This window comes from Trachymyrmex cornetzi, unplaced genomic scaffold (assembly GCF_001594075.2).
Source record: "Trachymyrmex cornetzi isolate Tcor2-1 unplaced genomic scaffold, Tcor1.1 scaffold204, whole genome shotgun sequence".
Lineage (NCBI taxonomy): Eukaryota > Metazoa > Arthropoda > Insecta > Hymenoptera > Formicidae > Trachymyrmex > Trachymyrmex cornetzi.
Window position 1 is genome coordinate 511,080 of NW_017296680.1, and position 23,002 is coordinate 534,081.

General features: G+C 34.5%; 1 protein-coding gene across 6 annotated transcripts; it reads left to right on the forward strand.

Annotated features, from left to right (window-relative positions):
* The first annotated feature begins 3,116 nt into the window (after positions 1–3,116).
* Positions 3,117–22,291, forward strand: atl (atlastin GTPase). Of its 6 annotated transcripts, none has more exons than XR_001940044.1 (11): positions 3,117–3,254; positions 13,351–13,602; positions 14,316–14,396; positions 18,198–18,457; positions 18,639–19,418; positions 19,542–19,763; positions 19,859–20,073; positions 20,159–20,225; positions 20,339–20,368; positions 20,653–21,017; positions 21,332–21,383. XR_001940044.1 is itself a non-coding variant. In XM_018505359.1 (11 exons), the coding sequence occupies exons 1-11, from the start codon at positions 3,200–3,202 to the stop codon at positions 21,464–21,466; spliced, it is 2,130 nt and encodes a 709-aa protein (XP_018360861.1). In that variant the 5' UTR covers positions 3,118–3,199; the 3' UTR covers positions 21,467–22,291. The 6 variants fall into 6 exon arrangements, 4 of the variants coding, with proteins under 4 accessions (XP_018360861.1, XP_018360862.1, XP_018360865.1 ...); XM_018505359.1 differs by having other exon boundaries at positions 3,118–3,254; positions 20,985–21,017; positions 21,332–22,291; XR_001940045.1 differs by lacking the exon at positions 20,339–20,368 and having other exon boundaries at positions 3,118–3,254.
* The last annotated feature ends 711 nt before the right edge of the window (positions 22,292–23,002 follow it).

Below are 23,002 nucleotides of genomic sequence, written 5' to 3' on the forward strand. Positions count from 1 at the left end.
CGTTCCGAAAAGGCGCGCTTTCAAGAGTTCGTTTCGACTACGCGGCACACACACTCACCACACACACGCGACGCGACGCGGCGAACGACGAAATCGGCATGTATCTCTGTCTCGCTTTCTGTCTCTCCTTCGGTCCTGCGATCGTCGTTTGAATTTCCGCTCTCACCGCGAAGAATACTACGTTTCTTATTTGATCCTCACCACGACGTCACTCCTCCTGGCGACGACGTCAGCCTCGTCGCTCCTCGCGTGTCCCACCTCCACCCGAGATTTGTTTACCAACCCGTCGCGGTCGACCATTCCAGCGGACTGGCTGGCCGCGCGTCGCGTCTCGCGAGAACACGTCGGCGCAACACGGGCCGTTGTTGCCGTTGTCTTCGGACCGAACGAACGGCTGTCACTCGCGAGAAGTGAGAACGTTCACGGCGTACGAGAGAGAGAGATATTGCGCGTTAATGTCGCGGCCACGCGCGTACGTCGTCGACGTCGTCGACGGACACCACGACCGTCCGAGTATTGTCGTGCGTACTCGCGCGGGTACGAGACATGAACCACCGCGCACAGCATCCACGTTCCACCATGGGGTATATCCGCGAATCACGGGCCTCTATACGCGAAGTACCTAGACCGCGCCACCGCGCTATCGAGCGCATTCGGATGTGACGACGCGCAGGTGGAGCCGTGCCGCCATCTTTCGGAGAGGCAACAAGTCCCTATACGGCACGTCACGAGGAAGGGGCTCGAGACCATCGAGACTTCACAAGCGTAACTCGAATTCTTCCAAACACCCAAATATCTACGCTTTTCTTTCTAAAAATGTTATTTTAATATCGAGAATCCTATTATTTTTTTCTTTTGTTTTTTATTAATTTATACGATTTTAAATGAATAATACACGAAAAGAATAATTTTGCTGAAAAATCTAAAATTTTACTGGATCTAAAATTTCGCAGAGCTGAAATAATTTTGTTGGAAACTCAAGCTAATTACTGAAGTGTCAAACTTCATTGCAGTGTTGTTTATAATTTTTGAAATTTAATGTAAGTATTTTCATGACCCAACAAAATTACCTATACGACACAACATCGCTGCAAAATCTCTGCAATGTTGCAGCAGTGTTGTTACAACTTTTGTGTAACTTTATGCTGTAGGGGTATAAATATCCAGTAAAATTGCAACATTCCACCAATTGTTGCAGTAACATTGAAATTATTACATCAATGTTGCTGCAATTAAAGTTTCATACTATAGAAATATACTTAATGAAGAAAAACTTTACGATAATCCGAGATAAAAATCCGATATGAGCCCGCCGCTGCCGCCAAACCGCCATATCGAGACGAGCCGTTTGTCGAGACGAAAGTATAATAACTGCTGAAATCACGAAATCCGGAATGATGCATGTCATGGAAACTCGCGGACGTTCGATATCATCTCCAATAACGCGGCCGAGGACAGGACGATCAACGATTATCGCGGATTTCCGCAATTCTCGCGGATTCTCGCGAATTTTACGACCGAACGCGCGCGAACCGACCGTTGACTTTGCGACTATAGTGAACGCTGCCGCGAGATTCGAACTTATTCGCGACGCGGATTGGTCGTTTCCCGCGGCGTACAACATGGCGGTCGCGCGAGCGCGCTACACTTCACTCCGATACGCAATACGCGATAATCTGATATGTTTAATTTAATGATGAGACACGTTTTTCGTTTCGCAATTTATTTTTCGTGTTTTATCGAAAAAAGAGATATGCATCAATTGTAATCTACTATAAATCCATCTCCGCGTGCGTTAACTTGGTTGCTACATGAAAAGTTTTTTTTTATCAGTTTTGCAAATTGCGAATCTACATAACGGCACAATTTAAATTCGAATAATTTAGATTGAATCGAATAATTTATATATAAGGTGGTAGAAACGCTAGAAACTTAATTGTACGATTCTTACGAGTAGATATTAAAGCGTCTGGGAAAAATAAATTTGTATGAATTTATTCATGTATTTGTATGTATGCAATTGTATTTATTTATTGATACACAATAAAAACAATTTTGCTAAATCTAAAAATTTTAGCTAAATGAAGATCTGAAAAAATTTTATTGGATTTATCAAAATAATCAGAAATCTCTAACATAATCATCAACACTGTGAAAAGTTCTAACTTTCTAACAACCAATTTGAGCGTCCTACATAATTATTTTGATAGTCCAATAAAAATGATTTTCGAATCTATATAATGTAGCTAAATTTTCAAATACTTTAGCAAAACTGTTCTTTCCATGTAATAATTAACATCCTTTTGATTAATTAGCTACATTGTTAGCAATATTTTTAATACTCAAAATAAGTGTTATTTGTTAAGTAATGTAACCAATTAATGTGTTATTTGTTAGTCATTGTTGAGTGTTATTTATTAAACAATGTAACCAATTAATTGACTAGTACTAGTATTAAATTTTTAATAAAAATCAACCATATATAGGATTGACTTTAATCTCAGTCCAATATACGCTTAACCTTTTTCTAATTTTAATTTAAAAAAATAAACATGAAGTTAAACCGAGATTAAAGATAATCTTACATTGGTTCCATCAATGTAAGATTATCTTTAATCTCGGTTTAACTTAATGTTTTTTTTTTTTAAATTAAAATTGGAAACAAATAGAGTAAATTGAACTAAGATTAAAGTTAGTCCTACATTAATGGAACCAGGTCTTATTAATAATTATTTTGGAGCTGTTTGACGTCATTTTGATGTCACGAAGTACGTTTACACAATTCAATTTATGCCAAAGTTATAAGATCGATATTATAAAACTGGCCAATCGCAGTTATTCCATTCTTCCTCACTAGAGGAATAGCTATGATTGGCCAGTTTCGTAACATCGATATGTTATAGCATCGGCGTAAATTAAGCCGAAAGTTGTAGTCATAAATACAGAAACGCTCGTTGCATTTCCAGAGGACTGCCAGTCGTTAATACTCATGGTAGCAATATCGCATTCTCCATCGCTAGAAGTGATCGATTAAAATCAGGGCAACGTCCGAACGTCGATCATACGCGCCGGACATTATTACGATCAAACGCGCGTGCGGACAGGCGAATAGCAGTGAAGTTCGTCGCAATTCGCCGATGAAATTGCGAGTGGCGACTGTGGCGCGCAACAGCGGAAGTGACGTCACGCGCGGCGCAATATGGCGGACGCTGGACAACGTAAACAGTACGGCGACCACGGCAGCTCGTATGTGGGTGAGTATTTTGTCTGCCTTTTTATCGTTTTCGCCAAGCACGAGGGGATGCCGGCGAGACGTTGCGCGGCGTCGATCGTTCGCACGTTATTGTCGAAGTCGCGAGCCCGCGACAACTAGTCTCCGACGTGAGCCAGCTGTGCGCGAGTGACCGTGCCGCGATCTGTCCATGCTTTCTCGTCGCTTGACACTTCGTTTGCGTCACTTTCTTTCCCAACTCCCGAATCCCATCTGCACTTCCCCGTGCCCGTGGAATTTTTATTCGAGCTCACGAGCGATCGACACGAACGCGTAAATTCGCAAATCACCGTGATGAGAGGCAGAACGAGAAAGAGGACGAGAGTGAGAGAGAAAGAGAGAGAGAAAGAGAGAGAGAGAGAGAGAGAGAAGGAAAAAGGGTGACGTCGCGCGAATTCCTTCGATGAAAGACGAGACGTGTGTGAGCCACGCGTTTGCGCCTCCATCGATTGTGTTTAAACTAATGACAATGTCAACAGATGATGTCGAGGTTGCAGGGCTATCAAGAGTATCGAGAGCATGATCGACGCGACCGTGGAGGTTATAACATACTCGCATAATAGGACGCGTAACAGAGAGCCACGTCGACGCGAGCGCCTATAAATATCGTGCTTACGTGCACGCTGGAGCCCTGACGGATGAGGAGAGGTTTCTGTCAAAAAAAAGGAGGACGACGACGCGTGGTCCTCGGAGAGTGCGTTCTCGTAGGTGCCGCCCGCTCGCGGCGAAAGTGTGACAGCTCCATGTCCACTGCGTATATCCAGGCGACCTTGCGTTTCGATTAGTCAGCAAGGTTGAGAATTGTTGCACGAGCTCGTCTTTGAGTAATCCCAGACATAAATGTTTAAAAGACGTCATAGACTGGTATTCGTAGTTGATTCTTATATTTGAGACTGTCTTAAGTACAGTCTTAAGATGTCGAAAACCAGAGGGATATATTAGCATCTTAAGACATTACTAAAGACAGTTTTAAAATAAGAAGGTATGGATTATGGAATTATTCAAAATAAATTCAGATCGGAATTGCTCATCTATTGCCTACATTTCTATTGTATTTTCTACTCTTTAAAACTGTTTGGAGTGGAGATTCTTACTCTGAAGAACAAACGTTCACTTTTAAAGATTGAAATTAAGCTACTTTTTCAAGACTGACTCAATTTTGACTCTTTAGAGTGAGATTCCATTCCAGAGAACTTAGAGAGTAAAGAAAATTAAATAATTCCAATTGAAATTTATCCTGAACAAGTCTATACGTGCCCTGAAAGTCATCTTTTAGAACATACATGTTTAAAAGACATCTAAAAGACATAAAGATGCCTTCTAAACATTGTCTGGGATTTGTCAAGCTGATTAACCCACGACATAATCATAGTTAAAGGCTGCCCTAGGAACGATGTGTTAACTTGGTAGGTTTCTGCCAAGGCTAATGCGGGATCTACAATAGGAAACGTAATGGTCGTAGAGTCTTAAGTCATAAAAAATTAACCAATTATTGGCTGCTTTTCGTTCTTTACTGCGAATACTGAAAATCTACGTTATATATAGATTTTCCGTATTCCCAGTGAATAATGGAATGCAGCTACAGTCGAATATGAGGAGAATAATCGACTGTAATTGATTAATTCTTACAACTACAATCATAACTACGCTTGTACAATTATAGAATAGGCTTAGGACTGATATTTCATATATCGTACGATAAAACTTTTCAAATCTGTTGATTGATTGCAAGATAGAGAAGTTTTCGGGTCTTTCTGTTCTATAGCCAATCAACCTTAAAAACTTTGTCGTGTATGATATATAAAATATCAACTTAACCCAAGTTGTTGCACAGCGTAGATGATATAATACTGACGTAATAACATTCCAACTGTATAAAACAATCTTTTTAATCATACAACGAATGTCGTATAAACACGAATAGCATCTCGACGGTAAATTGCGTTTGATCGGATAAAATTAGAATACGATGTAAAGTCAGAGCGGAATCAGGAAATAGACACGGTGCAAGTAAACGCGTTATTTTATACTTCTTGTTTCTGGTTACGTGTCGCTTTCTACATTAATGTCTATACTTTAAGATCCGGTTTCACAATATGTATCTAAAAATTGAAGGTTATCAAGAAATTTATGAATGAATTTTATTAAGAAATTTCTTCGTGACCTTTAATCTTTACCTAAGCAGCACACGTGTTCAAAATGAGAATATAATGCTCGGTCCACAACCTTGCTTTAAGAGGCTTTAAGCCATACGTCGAAAGAGATTAAGTGACAATTTCTGTTTTTTAAACTTTTTGCGTAGTCTTTAGGTTTTAACCGTTAGACTTAAGCAAATTGAGCAAAATCCAATTCTTACGGCCCAAAAGCATAAGTTCTGTGATCGATATCGTCAACTTACAGCTTATGGCTTCTTAAAGCAAGGTCGTGGATCGAGCACAAGACGTCTTAAAGATATCTTAAAAATACCTTTAAGGCTAAGAATTAGAAAAAGATAAACAGTAAGTTAAATCGAGATTAAAACTAATCTTCTACAGGGTGGGCCATCTATTGGTACGTTTTTAAAAATGCGATCAAATGAGCATACATTGATATTTTTTATTAATTTTTTTTAGAGGGAGCCACATGAACGAAATCGTTTTTCATTCTTGACGCGGATACTTTTAGCTTCACAACAAAAAAAAAATTAATAAAAAATATCAATGTATGCTCATTTGATCGCATTTTTAAAAACGTACCAATAGATGGCCCACTCTGTAAAAACGTACCAATAGATGGCCCACCCTGTATTAATGGAACCGGGCCTAAGACGTGTTATGATGTGATATATAAAAAGATATTTAAATAATGTCTTATGTCCCGATTTTGAACATGCTGCGTTTGGGTAGATAATGATATATTGTGAACTTAAGTAGGTAGGTAATTTAAATACGTAGATTAGTGGGACGCTGTAAAGATAACTTTACATTAGTTATATCTGAGATAGATTATAAAAAAATGTAAAAATAAGTGAACGTTAATACTTCTCGTGGACAATACTTTTTATTTTTCTTTTCCAGATTTAAAAAAAACTGACTAGGTAATTGTAGCCGTCTCGCCTATACTCACTCAAAAGTTAACGACTTTGAGGGAAATAATTAAATATATAGGTATTATTTTTTTGGAGATATATATTATATTGTGAAAGTAATACTACGTAACACTGAATCTTGTTTCTTTAAAGAAAAAAATTATTAATTACTGCCGAATCTATTTTACAAGTTTATACTCGGCAACATTATAAATTTTTTAATAATTATACGATTAATAATTCTGCTTTTTTTCGCGTCGAAAACTTTAGAGTTACAAAAGATTGTCTGGGTTATCAATATTGATTTACTTATAACGCATTTTAGTTAATATCTGCGGTCATTGTGTGATTGTAGGTGAGATTGTAACTTTCTAAGTGTACCATATAATTAATAATTCAATCACATCGCTTCGCTACAGACATTAGCGTTATGTTTCAAAAACTTTGTTCTATCATTGAAAAAATATATTACTGGAATGTAACAGAAAACAAAAGCAAAAGTACAGGACAGAGAGCGACGCGGATAATCAGGTTGCAGGGTATCCGCTGGCATCGACTGATTTGATTTTCAGAATTAAAAAGTATCAAAGGACGACAAACAACGTGCGCGGAGAGAAACGCGAGAACGTTGGGTTCGCACGTTAATAACGGAGTTGCTCTTTTTAGAATCGGCGTGTCGCTTTAATCCGGTGACGAGCCACGTGTTTTCGTCTCTCGTTGCGAAATTAGCAAATGCATTTTTTTTTTTTGCGTCAATGCAGAGAAATCCGATGCATTTTCTTCTCTTCCTCCCTCACTCTCTCTCTCGTAAATTATCGTCTCGCTGGCGATGCCTTTCTTACAGCAGGAAATCGTAATATTATTCCGCATTAAATGAAATCTGCGCGACAATATATCGAATGGGAAAAGCGCGTCAGCACGTTCAAAGCTGCAACGCTCTAATAACACACACGCACACACGTGTACACGCCGTTCCGGGATGGGAAATGAGAGTCGCATATTGGCGAATACGCCTATTCAGCCCGACGTGGCGCGTGTTTTATTGAATAGCATCGATAGCTTTGCTTGCGCTGTGTATGCACGTCCGATGGAAACGAACCCAGGGCCCCGCTTTCCCGATAGTTTACGACGGTCCGTCGCCGGACGGGAACAACGCCTCAACAATAAATTTCTGAGCCGCCCGCGATAAATTAGGCGGAAGTCCGGCGTTACATCGTACACGGTCGCGCGCCGGCGAAGCCCGAGACAATTCACCGAGTTAATTGAAGTTGATTCCTGTGGTACTTCACCGTCCACCTGCGGGACGTGTCACCTTTCTCTTCTCGTAACCACGACGAAGCGTTTCTTTCTCTATATAAATCTAGCGAGACTTGGAGACTGCGATTAGGCTCGGACGAGGGAAAAGTTTCCACTGCGTGTGCTATACGTACTCGATTCTATTATCTATGACTTTCAGACACGTGATCGTGTACGATCGTAACGATTTTTTCTCCTTCCTGATGACTAAGCTTGTGTTTCTTCTTTAGAATTTCTCTCGCATCCGCTTGTAACTGGTACTGCTCTTCAGCTAATGACACGTACGTCATTACTACATTTTCATTGGTGATTCTCAAGCAATCATTCTCTTTTAAGTGGACGTGATATCCTAGTTAGGAAAAACCGATTTATACGCAATTGTGTCTACTAGAAAAAAGGAGGGGAAAAAATCTAATTTTGAAAATAATGCAGATACATTTCGCATCAATTTGCATCCTTGTTCAAGCCGTAATAACTCGAGCTGTACAAAGTAAAGTTATACAAAGGATGTCAATTGGCTGATGAGAGGTCTGACGATCGAGCCAACGCGAATGCTCGTTCTCGGCGCGTCAATACGCGCGTATACATACTTAATATGTAAACTGCATATCTCCGCTCGAGTCGGATTCATCGAGCGCTCTCGCGTTGTGCACTTCGCTAATTAGACTTGCATTATTCAGTCAGATGAATCGGAAGCCAATCGGTAGTGCGCCATTAATCGAGATCCATATGGAAAGAACAATTATGCTGAAGTATTTAAAAATTTAGCTGGATACAAATCTGGAAATAATTTTGTTGGACCAGCAAAATAATTATGTTGAACTCTCAAGCCGGTTGATAGAATGTCTAAACTTTTTGCAGCATTGTTTATCATGCTTGTATTTCCGACGTAATTATTTTAATGATCCAACAAAATTATTTTTAGATCTACATCTACACACAGAAAAATACGTGCTGTATGAAAGTAATAATTACTTGTTTCGAGTATTTCAAAAGTTTATATATCCGCACATCTATCATAAGTTTATCACATCAAATATATTTTGAATTCTAATAAGTTTAATACTTCCATTAATTCAGGGTTATTAAATTAAAATTAATTTGATTTGCTTATTGTATAAAGTTGCTTCTTTGATCATTTATATAATATTCATTAAAAGAAAATTAATTCTTGTTTCGAGTATGTAATTATTTAATGATTTTTTAAAAATTTGTAATAAGATATTTGAAGATTATTATCAAGAAAATAATCTTTGTTAAAGATGACTGTAACTTAATAAAAAGAGAGTAAATTGAGTAATTACTTCTCTTAGCAATAAAATTATTTTTTCTGTGAGTACCTAAGTTTTTAGATACTTCAATAAAATCGTTCTTTCCGTAGCAGAAAGAAAAAAAGCTTTTCGCAAGGGATCAAGTTTTAGGATTTAACAGGATGATATAAAAAATTTTTATGTCATACGCGATGACGTTTTGTATTTAAAGTTCTGAATGGCGACGCATTGAGATCGTAAAATAAAAGAGTGAACCTCGCGTTTGTAAGCATAACCAACACCGCAATCTCGGGGCTCTCTAAAACGCGATCGTGGCATTTTTGAGACATCCGCGCGTATTTCTCTCTGCCATTTTCTCTCATAACCTACGCAACGATGCAATCAAGTTAGTCGGGGTTCGTAGTAAAAACGAGCGTAAGTGCAATTGCATATGGCATGACGAGGCATACTTTTTTCATTTTTTTATCGCTCGACGTGAGAGAGACGTGCACGTGCCAACTTATCCCGGTAACTTTGTAAAGTATGGCCTTTAGAAGAGGAAAGTTCAATGATATTGAATTTCTATACAAGCTACTCTATACGTATATGATGCGAGTCAGTTAGCTGTAAATTGCAATAAAACCTATCGTTGCAAAGTGTATTACAATATACCAATAATGTATCTTCCATAATTAAACCTGGGATACGTTCGATCACGACTTTATTTTCTTGTAAAATCGTTAAAAAGTAATTCGCTTCTTACAAATTGCATCAAAGTAACCAAATCGACGATGAGAAATTATATTATCTCAGATCGTTTTAATAATTAAATCTTTTATGATAAATTTTGCTATTAAATTTTAGTTACTAAATTTTTACTGATTAAACATTAACATTTGTGACGTAATACGATGGAATAACGTTTCGATAGAAAGATATCTTATTTCATTCAGCGTAACGCTAGCGTTATGAAGATTTAAGAATTTGCCGGCTATAACTCGCAAAATCGAGCGGATAGAAACCTTTCAGACCGTTGCAGAGTTCATAACCAAACTGCATACGGTGTTGCATAAACTTCGGGAGTTGCGGTTACGCTTGGCATATATGCGGAGATGGAAATATAAATAAACTCCGTACCGGATAGCATCGTGTGCGAGATTAACGATAACCGAAATGTCTGAAGGAGCCACAATAATCCTAACTTACTCTCATTCGTTTATACGGGTGGGAAGGAGAGGAGGCGATTTTTTATTTCTCTCTCGTTCGCCGATTCGACTTTTCCTTCTCACAGTAAACCCTCATTTGTCGTAAAACATTTGCCTCCGCACAGTGTAAATGCTCTAGTGGGGAATATACCTTCATAAAATAAATATCTTAGGAAAGCACGTCGTAATTCCACGTGTAACACTCATTGCGATCGTTAACTTCACGGTTTACCACCCGTGCAAATCGAGTATCGATCTAAAATCCTCATTGGTAAAATTCTCATGGTAGCCACTGACTTTGATTATGTTTGCTTCGACAACGTTACCTAGCTCGTAAATCGGCAGTGCGGTTTAACAATCGCTCAAAGTAGAAAAGCAACGCGTAATGTCGAGAAGTATTCTTGAAGGCAGAGGAAACTATCGATGAGCTTAAAACTAAACTTATCCTTTCCCCGGAAATAGACTTATCTGAGTATCCGTATAAGTTTTATCTTTCTCTTTAAATATTATAAAATAAATAATATTTTACTATTAATATAAATTTTTTAAAAATATTTGTCTTATATATTCTTAGAAAATCTAAAATCATTGCAAAATATAGTGGAAGACTTTATTTTATTCAATCCTTTTAATATGAACGATGTATTCAAAGTTGCCATTGTAATGTTTTATAATATTATATGCAATACATTATAATGTAAGATATTTTTTTAAGATAAGATAATATTTAAATATTTGAGCATAATTTTAATGAATATTCAAATTGCAACGGTATATCGTCCATCTATAATTACGTTCTTCAATAATTTCTACTTATAACATTTACGAGGCATCGCTTAAAAGTTTTCGCAAGGATACAGTGCCAATATTTGCGACATATGGCGCGAACTTCTTCCCAGTTGGCGTACTCAAATGCGAGTGTACGAAATTATTCGTGTCCGTTTCTAAATTAAACTTAAGCTCGTTATTTCTTCTACAGTCCGTGCAAAGATACTAGCCACGTACGTCATGAATCTATGCAAAAAGCTGTCTATAAAACGATCCAAAGGTTAAGAAAGTCCAAGGTACATGCATAATACTCAAAAAATAATATTAATCAACCTGCACAACGCGTTTTTATATTGCTTCACTAATTACAGATTTTCTAGTCTTATTTAATTATTTTATCAATTGATTATTCTAATTATTCTTCGCCCAAAAGTTGTATTCTGTGTAATTTTCTCATAAAAATCTAAATTGATTAAAAATAAGATAAAAATGTCAATAATGACAAACTTTTACATTATTTTATTAAGTTTTTTTTAAATAATTTATAGTAATTATTTTCTTTTATTTCCAATCTACTTTTACATCTTGTTATATTATTTTTCGTGAAACGTTGCAATTAGAAACGATTATTATAAGTCATTTTGCACACAGCTATGAAATCTTTTCAAAACTCATTTTTATATAGATACGAATAATTATTATGATAATAAATTATTATGATAATTTTTATGTATTTATTATTGCAATGAAAAATATTTCTGGTTGAAAATAGACGAATCAGAAGTTTCTGGTTAAATTTATTAGAATTTTAGTTGAGATAACCGGAATTCTTGTTGATACCATTTTTCTGATAAAATCTACTACAATTCTTATTTTTACCAGAATAATTATATTAATCAGAATTCTAGTTATCTCAACTAGAATTCTAATAGTCTTAGCCAGAAAATCCTGATTCGTTGTTTATTTTCCACCAGAATTATTTAATCCAACCAGACCATTTTTCTCAGTGTGATTATTATTTTCCACATCTACAGTGGCCTTGATCCTTGTTTCTGCTCTATTAATAAAAATAATATAATAAACACGTATTCTAGCAAAATGTTTTTCTAAAAGATATATTACAGAAATAACGTCAGCAACTGCTTCTTTGTAATCAGTCTCAATGATAATTTTATTGCCGTTGGCAGTGTTCAATTAAGTTATTGTTATTACGCTACACTTGGAAGTTTTAAACTTGCTCGTTTTACAATCGTTAATATATAATTTTTATTAAATATTCCTTATATTCTTGTTTATACAAAACACATTTGTTATTTTCATTTATCTGATTAAACTTCTGATCTTTCACAGCAATATTATTTGATAATGCTGGATAATAAAAGTATATTTTTTATATCACATTTTCTTTCAGGAACTTTACCTTTTTTTGTTTACTCTTTTAATAGACTTGTATAATCACACTATGGCACGTAAAATAATTAATCTAACACGTTATATAATATTTTTTCACATTATATAATTGTTTCACGATGATCAATGCTCAACAGTATTAGGTACTTTAAAATTATAAAACGTTATCTTTTGAACAGATGTTTGATCACAGCCATTTTATTCTTCTTTATCACTAATTGCACTCGTTTTCTCCAACCAATCGCTGCTCTTATCCATATGACGAACAAAACTAGACAGCATCTTAACGCAAAAACGTCGATAACATCGTCATTGTACCTTATACCGTCTTGCATTTTTCATGCCGGCTTCTATCCCCACTTCCATCATAAAAATGGAGCGACTGTTTCCATCGGCGTCATCACCAAGAAACCGCATCAGTGCATCATTTGTATCTTAGAAAACTTTAGAAAACGTGATTACAAAAATTTAATATCATTTAATTAGATCTGTACATTTATTGCAATAAAAAAGATTAATTTGTACAAGAATAATATGAGACGTTGCAAGTAAGTAATAAAAAGGGTACTCTATGATTAAGAATGCAGTTGTCTAAAATAATTAAACAAGTGTTAGAATCCTTAGCTATAATGTTAGAAACTCTTTGTCACTGACAAAATAAATTCACATTAATGGTATATGAATAAAATATTTATTTACAAAGTATTTTTTGAGCATACAACTTGAGAGTTCTCCAAGTAACGCGAGACTGTTTAGCTAAACTTCGCACACATATGCATTAACTTGAAGAAAATCCTCTTGCCGCCTATGTATGTGGTGCCCCACTACGTTTTTGCGATTGTGTCAGTTGATTTCTGTCGGTGTGGCGTCGTCACTCGTGGGATGCTGCCAACTCGCGAGGTTTGCCGTCACGGCACGGCCTCAAGAGTACCGACCATCAGCGAACGGGATATTTCTAGTCTGCTGGCTCTCCTCGCGGACTTAGTACCCAAGTATCGTGTGTGCACTGTGCATCTGCGCGTCGCGCGATCGAGTGTTCTTCCCTGATATATATTTTTCTTCGCGTTCGTTTCGATTTTGTTGAGCGTCGTGTCGATTCGGTGACGAATGTGAAAGTCGGTGATATGGCCGAGAGAAAATTCATAACGCCGAGACGGAAGCGGCACAACGACCACCCTTCTGGGTCAAGGCCGTCGGAAAGGTCGGATGTACCGAAGGAACCGGCGAGGCCGCCCAGAACGAGGACACAGCAGACCGCAAATGTGACGGCTCACAATTCCAATTTCGGGAATGGCACACAGCGTAGCGTATTTGTGGAATCACAGCAGAAGCCGAGTTAGTTTGTCAGATGATTTTTTGACACAATTATCTTATCGACTGACTCGGCTTGATCCATGAAACTGTTTGAATTTCCCGATTTTTTTTTTCTTAGTATTTTGTTCTTAAAATTAATTTTTCATATAAATAATAATTAATTCGAGGAAAATTGAAGTCTCATTAAAAAATTCAATAAAATAAATTTTTATTGCTTTATTTCTAGTTATCTTCGCGAAACACACTGATTTCAACAACTGCATTTATTTACAGTAGATACATTTATGTTTTCTTCATGTTTACAAATTTATTAAGAGCCTAGATAAGAATATATCAATGAATCATTATTGATTTTAAATCAAGGTTCACCTTCTGATTTTAATTATGTTTTTAACCCTCAGCAATTATATTTTGATTCCCTCCGTCTGCAATCTGAGTCTTTTTTATCTCAAGTTTTTTTTTTTACTATTCTAGGCTTTCAAAAAATGCGGGAAAACTCGAAATTACTTTTCAACGTCTATTACATAATACTTTATTACTAACAAAATATTTTAAGAGGGGAATTGGACTCTAATTTCCTTTAGTTTAGAGAAATTTGTGAGTAAAATCTTGCTTGTGTATGCCAGAAAAGACTCAGATTGTAGACGAAGGGTTAATAGCTGAAAGCGGATTTTACGCAAAGCACAAACATGTTTTAAAACAATGACCTAAACGTATTAAAAATTTACTTCCAGCCGAGAAGGCCCCGATGACGACCCTCGACGAGAACGTGAACCGTGTACCACGACAACAGCATAAAACAGCCGAAAATATGGGTGAGTTGGTTAATGTTTATTTCTACCAATTTAGTTTAATTTTAGTTTCGATTCAATTAACTCTTTGCTTCTTTTTTTAGTTCTAAGAATTAAACAAACATAAAGAATATAATGAATTAAATCAAGATTGAAGTCAGTTTATAATTATTGCAAGAAATAGATTACAAGACATAAGTTTTGTTTGACTGCTCTCTTAAAATCGTTTGTCCGTTAACTCGTCTCTCCACCTTTTCTTATTCGTAAACCGCTGATCACAGTCGCTGTGTGTCGCTAAAAACCTAAAAATGTAACGATTCCATATGAATTTCGAAACGGTGACCGACTTTTGCGCGCATACAAGAGTCCTTTTTTTCTAGTAAATAGAAATCTTTTCTTTTGTGTACGAAAGAAAACCAACAAAAGCGACTTGTTGGTTCGTTAGATTGTCTCGCTGGATCAAATTTCTGCGTAAAGTTCAGTCAGTAGCTTTCTAGGCACTGCTCGAGTTCTTCCTGGGATTCTTGCGAGAGGTTCGAGTTCTTTACCTTGAATTTACAACTTTTTCAGATCATTTACGGCAAAAGCCGTCTTGTTCTTTTCAATTCACGTGAGTCCTTGTAATATCTCGGTCGCATGTATTTCAGGATTCGAAGGAAAGGATGCAATGTGAAAGTTTATTATTAAATCACGAGAAGTTTGAAAATCGCAAAGTGCTGTGCTTTACGAATAAACGATCGATGTGACACAAATATTCCACTAAATTTAATTTCTTTATACTATTGTCTGTGTTATTAAGATTAATTATTAACGATAACTCCATTGAACACATTTTAATAATGACGTGTTATTTTTACGTTTGCTTTTTTATTGAGAAAGTTACTTTGATGTGTTTACATGAGGAATTTTTAGATGTTTATTAGTTTGATTCATTCACGTATTCGCAAATTAAAACCTAACATTTTAATCTGCGGTAAATTATACGAAAAAGATATCTGCGTATGATGAATAAAATCAAACTAAAATAATCCGTAAAATATTTTGAATATTATCATGTTCCTAACAGCGTTATTTCTCTGTTACTTTTGATTCAATCCTTTCTGACATTTTAATTAATTGGATTTGTGCGTTCCCTTTCTTTGCCGTTTTCAGACAGGAAATCCATGACCTTGTATTTACTGCTGTAACGCGGTAATCATTTTTATGATTGTGAAGTAAGGCGAATTCATGGATGCGTAGACTATACATAAATAACAATGACGTAAAAATTTGTCGTACAAGTAGAGATGTAAAAAGAAAGAAAAGGAATCATAGAATTGGCATCCACACGAGTATAATTGGCTGTTCGTTCACAATATGTAATCGCAGGTTGTTGGAAGAAACGATGTTTTATTATACAATAAAAGATTGTCGGTCTCGATCTGAACGTTATTCGCAATTAAAAATGTTTTCTGCGCACTTGATCTTACTAAAATATATTACACGTAATTTAATATGAATATTAGTAGATACCATATACAGTTCGCATATCTTTTAACGTGAAATCAACGACAATATATACTTATATAAATATCCCAGAAGCTCCTGAAATAATTTGGCAGCAGTGCCGACATAAATGCGATCGTTATTAAGTGATATAATTAAAAGACAGAATTTGAAGCGATAAATATAATTTGCATTCGAAAAAATTTAAAATTCTCTTAAAAAATATAACAAGAAAATATGATAATTACTTAATATATATAACTATTTCTAACGTCTTTTAGTATTTTTATAATTTGCTTGAAATCTTGCAGTATTCTAACTGAGAAGTTATTATTGCATAAGCAAGACTGTCGATAAAAACGTAAAGTCATCAGATATAAAAGAAGTAACGAATGAAACGAATATTGAAAATACCGCGCATAAATCGAGTGTGATGTGTTGCCTTTAGTATGACGAAGCATATCATGCGATGTCACTGAAAACGTCGACTGTCATATAACACGATATTATCAATGTATTGTTAAAGTTGGAAATCTCTAAAAAAATATGCAACTTTATTTAAATTGTATTTTATTAAATTGTATTTATTACCATTTATCATTTCGAGCTTGTTGCTTATTACCGTATACCAATGAAAATTTTATCGTATTTCAAAATAGTGAGAAAAGTACGACAAACAAAAAATATAAATAACGTACTTCTTTTGCATTGATTCTTGTTAATTATCCAACTACTGATTATCGTTGATTATCAAACTTCAGTTTCTCATGATATCTTTTGATATTGTTAATAAAAATTGTGTGTGAAGATATGATGAAATCAATTTCTTCGTATAAGCCTAACGCTTTATTATTTGAAAATTAAGTATCATTGTGACAGGTATAATTGTAAGAAGTAAGAAGTTTATCATTAAGAAACACTTGAAATTATTTTTTAAATGCGCAAAAGTCAAGAAAATAATAAAAGTAATTGGATAATAAAGATCATTTGCGATATGCAAATAGCAATTTAAAACACAATTTTTATATAATACATTCTGGTAAACATCAATCTGTTATTCAGCAAAAAAATGTAAGAAGTAGAACGGAAGTTTCCTGTAACTAATTTCCCAGGATGTTTTGCCGTGTAAATATTACTGATCTCATGACGCGAATAACGACAGTTATTTCAACAGTTAGCTTATTATACTACACAGTAGTAATTTTGAGAACAAGCATTTCTTGTTTCACTTCATCTAGTTTAGTTGAAAGCCTGGTATTCTACCTTTGTATCATAACGGTATCCCTCGTATCACTTCTTTTAATGGAGAAACTCAACTTTTTCCACGTTTACTAGAAAACAGCACTTTAAAGAGAAATCTGTTGCACTTAAATTAAAAAAATAATACATTAACAAGATTTAAAAATCTTAATTTTATTATATAGGTACATGATAACATTATTAATTTATTACATCATAACATATAATATAATTAACCCTTAGTTACCACACTAGTGCGTCTTCGCATCAGCAATTTTTGAAAAAAGTTTACTTTTCAATTTATTACTTTCTTAATTAACAATTTCTTGCAATAAAATATTGTTTCTGCTTAATTTTATTATTACCAATAGGTTCCCAGAAAAATATTACCCTGAAAAACTATATAATTGAATTATTTTGCTTTTTTCATTTCAAAGTTACATATGATGAAAAATGAAAAAGTCAAATTCGCACTACTATGGTAATAGTGTGACCGTGACTGAAGTATGATAACTGAGGTTAAGTCTGCAGCGGATAACTTTTATCTTAGACTTTTTAGATTAAAAAAAGACATTAATTGCGAATAATTGTAAATTTTTCTATTTAATATAGCCGATGAAATATTTAACAATAAAATCTACTGCGGTTTACATTTGGTCTTCTACTCAGTTAGCCTGCCGTTTCCATCAGTGATTTAAATTCTCAGTCAGTCTTACAGTTGATCTCGAGCACATGTCATAGGTCAACGTTAGATACATAACCGGCAGCGATTTTATTCTTAGACTTGTTTTTATGCTATATGCAATAAATTACACCTGAAATCCACTTCTGTATTTGACTAGTATTAAAACATTACTTTGTATACATTTTTCGCTGTATCTTTGTTCCTTATACTTTTTTGGGAAACGAAGTATTGATGGCACTGTTTAAACTTTGTAATTTAAAAAGAAACAATTTATTTTTTAGATGCTCCGTTATTACTGATGAAGATAGAATAATGAAATATATTTTTTTCTTGAATCTTTCAATTCTTCAATATTTATTGTTATTTATTATTATCCATTGTCTGTAATAGATTTTTAGTCCAGTTTTCTTTTGCAGATTATCTAGGAAACCTCGATCGGATAGAAAGGCTCTCGCCAACAAATGGACAGATCGAAGACGTGGATGGTGGGCGGCCTGTTCAAGTAGTACTTGCCCATCCAGATCATACCTTTGAATTAGATGAAGCTGCATTGTCAGAAATTCTCTTACATGACGACGTGAAAGATAGAAGTGTGGTTGTAGTATCTGTTGCTGGTGCCTTCAGGAAAGGCAAAAGTTTCCTCCTTGACTTTTTTCTTCGTTACATGAACAACAAGGTAAGTAATATTCAAATTTGACTGACTATTACTTTAATTGTCGATGTCTAAATTAAAAAAGAATTACATATACATAGATACTTATTATATAAATTTTTATTATTTCATGTTTACTCTTCATCAATCGACACAAAATCGATTATTGGATGAATATGACCATACGCGTCACTTCAATCAACAGTATATATTACAAAGTAATACCGATTCCTGGTTGGGCGCCGAAGACGAGCCATTAAGTGGTTTTTCATGGCGAGGTGGTTCTGAGAGGGATACTACAGGAATATTGATGTGGTCGAAGGTTTATCCCGCTACTTTGGCGAATGGTGAAGAGATCGCTGTGATTCTTATGGACACTCAAGGCGCTTTCGACAGTCAGTCAACGGTGCGGGATTGCGCGACAGTGTTCGCATTGAGTACAATGCTATCCTCCGTGCAAATATACAACCTGTCGCAAAATATTCAAGAGGACGATCTTCAGCATCTACAATTGTTCACCGAGTATGGTAGACTGGCGCTAGAAAGCTCCGACAGTACACCTTTTCAGAGATTACAGTTCCTAGTCAGAGACTGGGTTTATCCGTATGAGGCCGATTACGGCGCAAATGGTGGAAAGAAATTGCTCGACAAAAGACTGGAGATTTCCGACAGGCAGCATGCGGAATTGCAAAGCTTGCGAAAGCACATTAAGTCCTGTTTTTCAGACATATCGTGTTTTCTCATGCCGCATCCCGGTTTAGAGATCGCGACGAATCCGAAATTCGACGGTAGATTATCTGAGATACAGGCAGAGTTTAAAAAACAGTTAAAAGTGCTCATACCAATGATACTGGCACCGGAAAATCTAGTGACCAAAAAGATCAACGGCCAGGTCGTAAAAGCGAAAGATCTGTTGGAATATTTCAAAAGTTATATCAATCTTTACAAGGGAGATGAACTTCCCGAACCGAAAAGTATGCTTGTGGTACGTATAATTTAACGGTGTGCTCCTACAATTTGCGGTTTTTATTTATAAGTCGATCTTTTGTTTTATTCAACTGGAACGGGTAATCATCTAAACCGCAGTAATTGCGTTTTACATTTACAGGCCACAGCGGAAGCTAACAACTTAACCGCTGTAGCAGAAGCTAAGGATTTGTACCTTCAGATGATGGAGACCGTGTGCGGTGGAGCGAAACCGTTTTTAGCGACCGCTCACTTAGAATCTGAACATCAACATTGTATGGGCTCAGCTCTTCGTCAATTCCAGAATAAACGAAAGATGGGCGGAGAAGAATTCAGTCAAATATATATGGAAAAATTAATTAAGGCAAATATGCACATTTAAAATTAACTATTGTAATTTTTCTAATTTTTTTCTTGAATATTTACTTTATCTTAAATTATTTTCCTTTTGCAATATAGGACATGGATGACGCTTTCTTGCAATTTAAGGCGCACAATGAGAGCAAAAATATTTTTAAAGCAGCGCGGACGCCAGCAGTGTTTTTCGCAATTGCCGTTACTATGTATATTTTATCCGGAATATTTGGTCTTGTTGGTCTGTACACAATAGCGAATGTATGTAATCTTATTATGGGTGTTGGCCTTCTCACACTTGTCTTATGGGCATATATAAGGTATTAAAATATTACATTTGTTATAATTTTCTATTATCCTACAATCAGAATTTCTGAATACCATTTTTGTTTGAATATTATTTAGGTATAGTGGAGAATTCAGAGAAATTGGAACACAAATAGATGACTTAGCCAGTAAGATATGGGAAAATGTAAGTACAAGTATCTTCTTAAAAATTAAGATTTCTTATTTTCTCTGTGTACCCGCTTTGAATTTTTATCGTATGGATATAACACCTTTCTGATCAAGATTATATGTTCACAGTGTACTAATGAAAAACGATATTTGAGAAAGGTAGAGATTTTTTTACTCACTTATTAGTTTATTAAACGTGTACTCGTTTTTAATGTACTTGGTCATAATCTAAAATATTAATCATGAAAGAGATGTTAAAATTAGTATAAAATGTTCCTATAATATTGAAATATTCACTAAAATCACGTACATAAAATTTATATCTATTTTTATATGTTACGTACAAGCAGCACTTGTCATAATATATGTATATTTTGCATATTAATATAGTTTGTATAATGTTCACATAACGATTAATATTTAACATTTTTTTATTGCAACAGGTCTGGCTATGCGCTCATCTCTGTTATAAATTAATTTATACATTAAGATACCTAATCCTGTCCATTATCGTAATTGTATTTGCAATACCTATATGTCATTTTACTTATCGCGATCTTCGCAGACATGGCTACATCTGATCACACGCTTTTCTTCTTTTCTAATTTTAGTCTTTAATTATCTTTAATTCCAAATTGCTTCTTTCTTCAAGTCTTCTATGTTTCTTACACGTCTATGTTTTGCACATTTCTTTCTTACTAACCAAAACCGTTCCATAAAAGCGTAACCATTAATATTACTATTTTTTATTGTCTTTTTTTATTCCTGTCATAAGCTGAGTGCTAACAGGAGCAAATATCTCGAAAAGGTATGACATTCGGCTACATAAATATGTGTAATCAAATTTTGAACTCTATTAATCACTGATTACATATCTTTCTCTTTCCAAACATTACATCTATAACTGTTTAATCAAAAAATCTATTTCTTCCTTATAACTATTAATACTTCTTCGATGTTGATATGTTAAGTTTCATAAAATAAACACTGCTCGTAACTAAAAAAAAACAACAAAAATATCTCGAAATTTTTGGAAATAAAACAATTATGCAGTTTCGCATATTATAATTGTCATAAAATAGTGCAGTTTTGATGGAAAGAATGATTTTTACTTTTGTTCAGTTCATGAAGCCACTCTACCAACAATTTGTGGAGAAGTCCGTGTCTGTAGCAGTGGCGCAGGCTGCTGAAATAGCGGTAACGAATTCAACAATGAACGCCACTGTCACTGCCAATGGCAAGCCTAAATTATTGTAACATTCATTCCCGTAATATCCTAATCGTTTATGAAATGAATCGAAATATCGCATCCTTATATGTTAAGTGGCATAATCAAATTTTACAATATTGTGATGTTTTGACATACCGCCATGAATAGTTTTTTCTCTGTTTAAAACTGGATTAAACATTATGGCTTGGAAGCACTAATTTGAAAATGACTGTGAATGTATATACGATGTATTCTAATTATAAAACAGCGTTAGATTGATGGAAATCGTGTGATTACTAGTATTGCCTAGTATATCCTTGATATGGATGTTGTAAAAATAAAATCTTGTACTGGTGAAAAATATTATTATTGTAGCTTGGCCTGAAAGTTTTATCACGGGGATGTTAATATATTTAAAGTTATTGCAAATTATCAAAAGGTAGGAAAGTGCATTTGTAAAAATATTAAGAAATAGGAAAAAATAAGTCCCTATGTAACAATTTTTTGTTCGTTTCCATTAAGTATATGAAGTTTTCCTGTTGAAGTAATCCATTACATTCAAAGTGCATTTTGCAGTTAATTTTTATTTTAATAAGGATTTATTTTCATTATGTCTTTGTTATTTTATGTGTTATTTATATGCTTGGACTAACGAAGTTCAGATTTCATTCGTGCCAGAAATGCGTAACATGAGTTGTACTGGACTACTGTTTAATAAAAGGATGTATATATTGCACGCGATGTTATTCACATTCTACATAGTTCGAAAAAAAAGTGATAAAAATACTTAGAATTTATTTAACTGCGATATAGATATTCATACGCCATATTGCTGTAGTATATGACTTTATTAAATGCAATGTCTTGAAGTTGCCCGATTACATTAATCTACTTAAGAGTAATATAAGTCTTATTACCAACACGCTGTTAATAGTAATCAAATTTGTGTAGATATGCTGGACCCCATTTTCTATATTGCTCATTGAATAAAACTGATTAATATTATTACTTAATTTATCAATAAAACTGATTAATATTATTACTAAATTTATCAAGTTAATAAAACTGATTAATATTATTATTAAATTTATCAGGTTTATAATGTTACCTAAAAACGATTAGCAAATATAAAAAAAACACTAGCTTTTTTGTTTCCAATGAATTTTGTTCAATGAGTAATTTTGATAATATAATTTGACGTATGCGTGTATTAAAACTCTACCAAGTCTTGCCAAGCGAATATACTTCGATCTATAATGTAGTTGATAGGGTATAATAAATTTATTTTTATTAATACACGTGCATGGAATTCTAATTTTTAAACACGAAATTTATTAATGAATTATAAAACTGGACTTGTAAAATTTTATAGAAAGATAATTATTACAATTTATTAATAAATGTATACGTTATTTTAAAAAAAATATATTTTGCGTAAAAAAAAATACTTCATACTTTTTCTAATGTAGTAAAAATTATAAATGTACTTGGTGGTGGTTTTAATAACACTATAATTTATTTATGTGGTTTATATTTTGAAATATCTACTTCATGAAGACGTATTTAAAAAAATAAGCTTACGT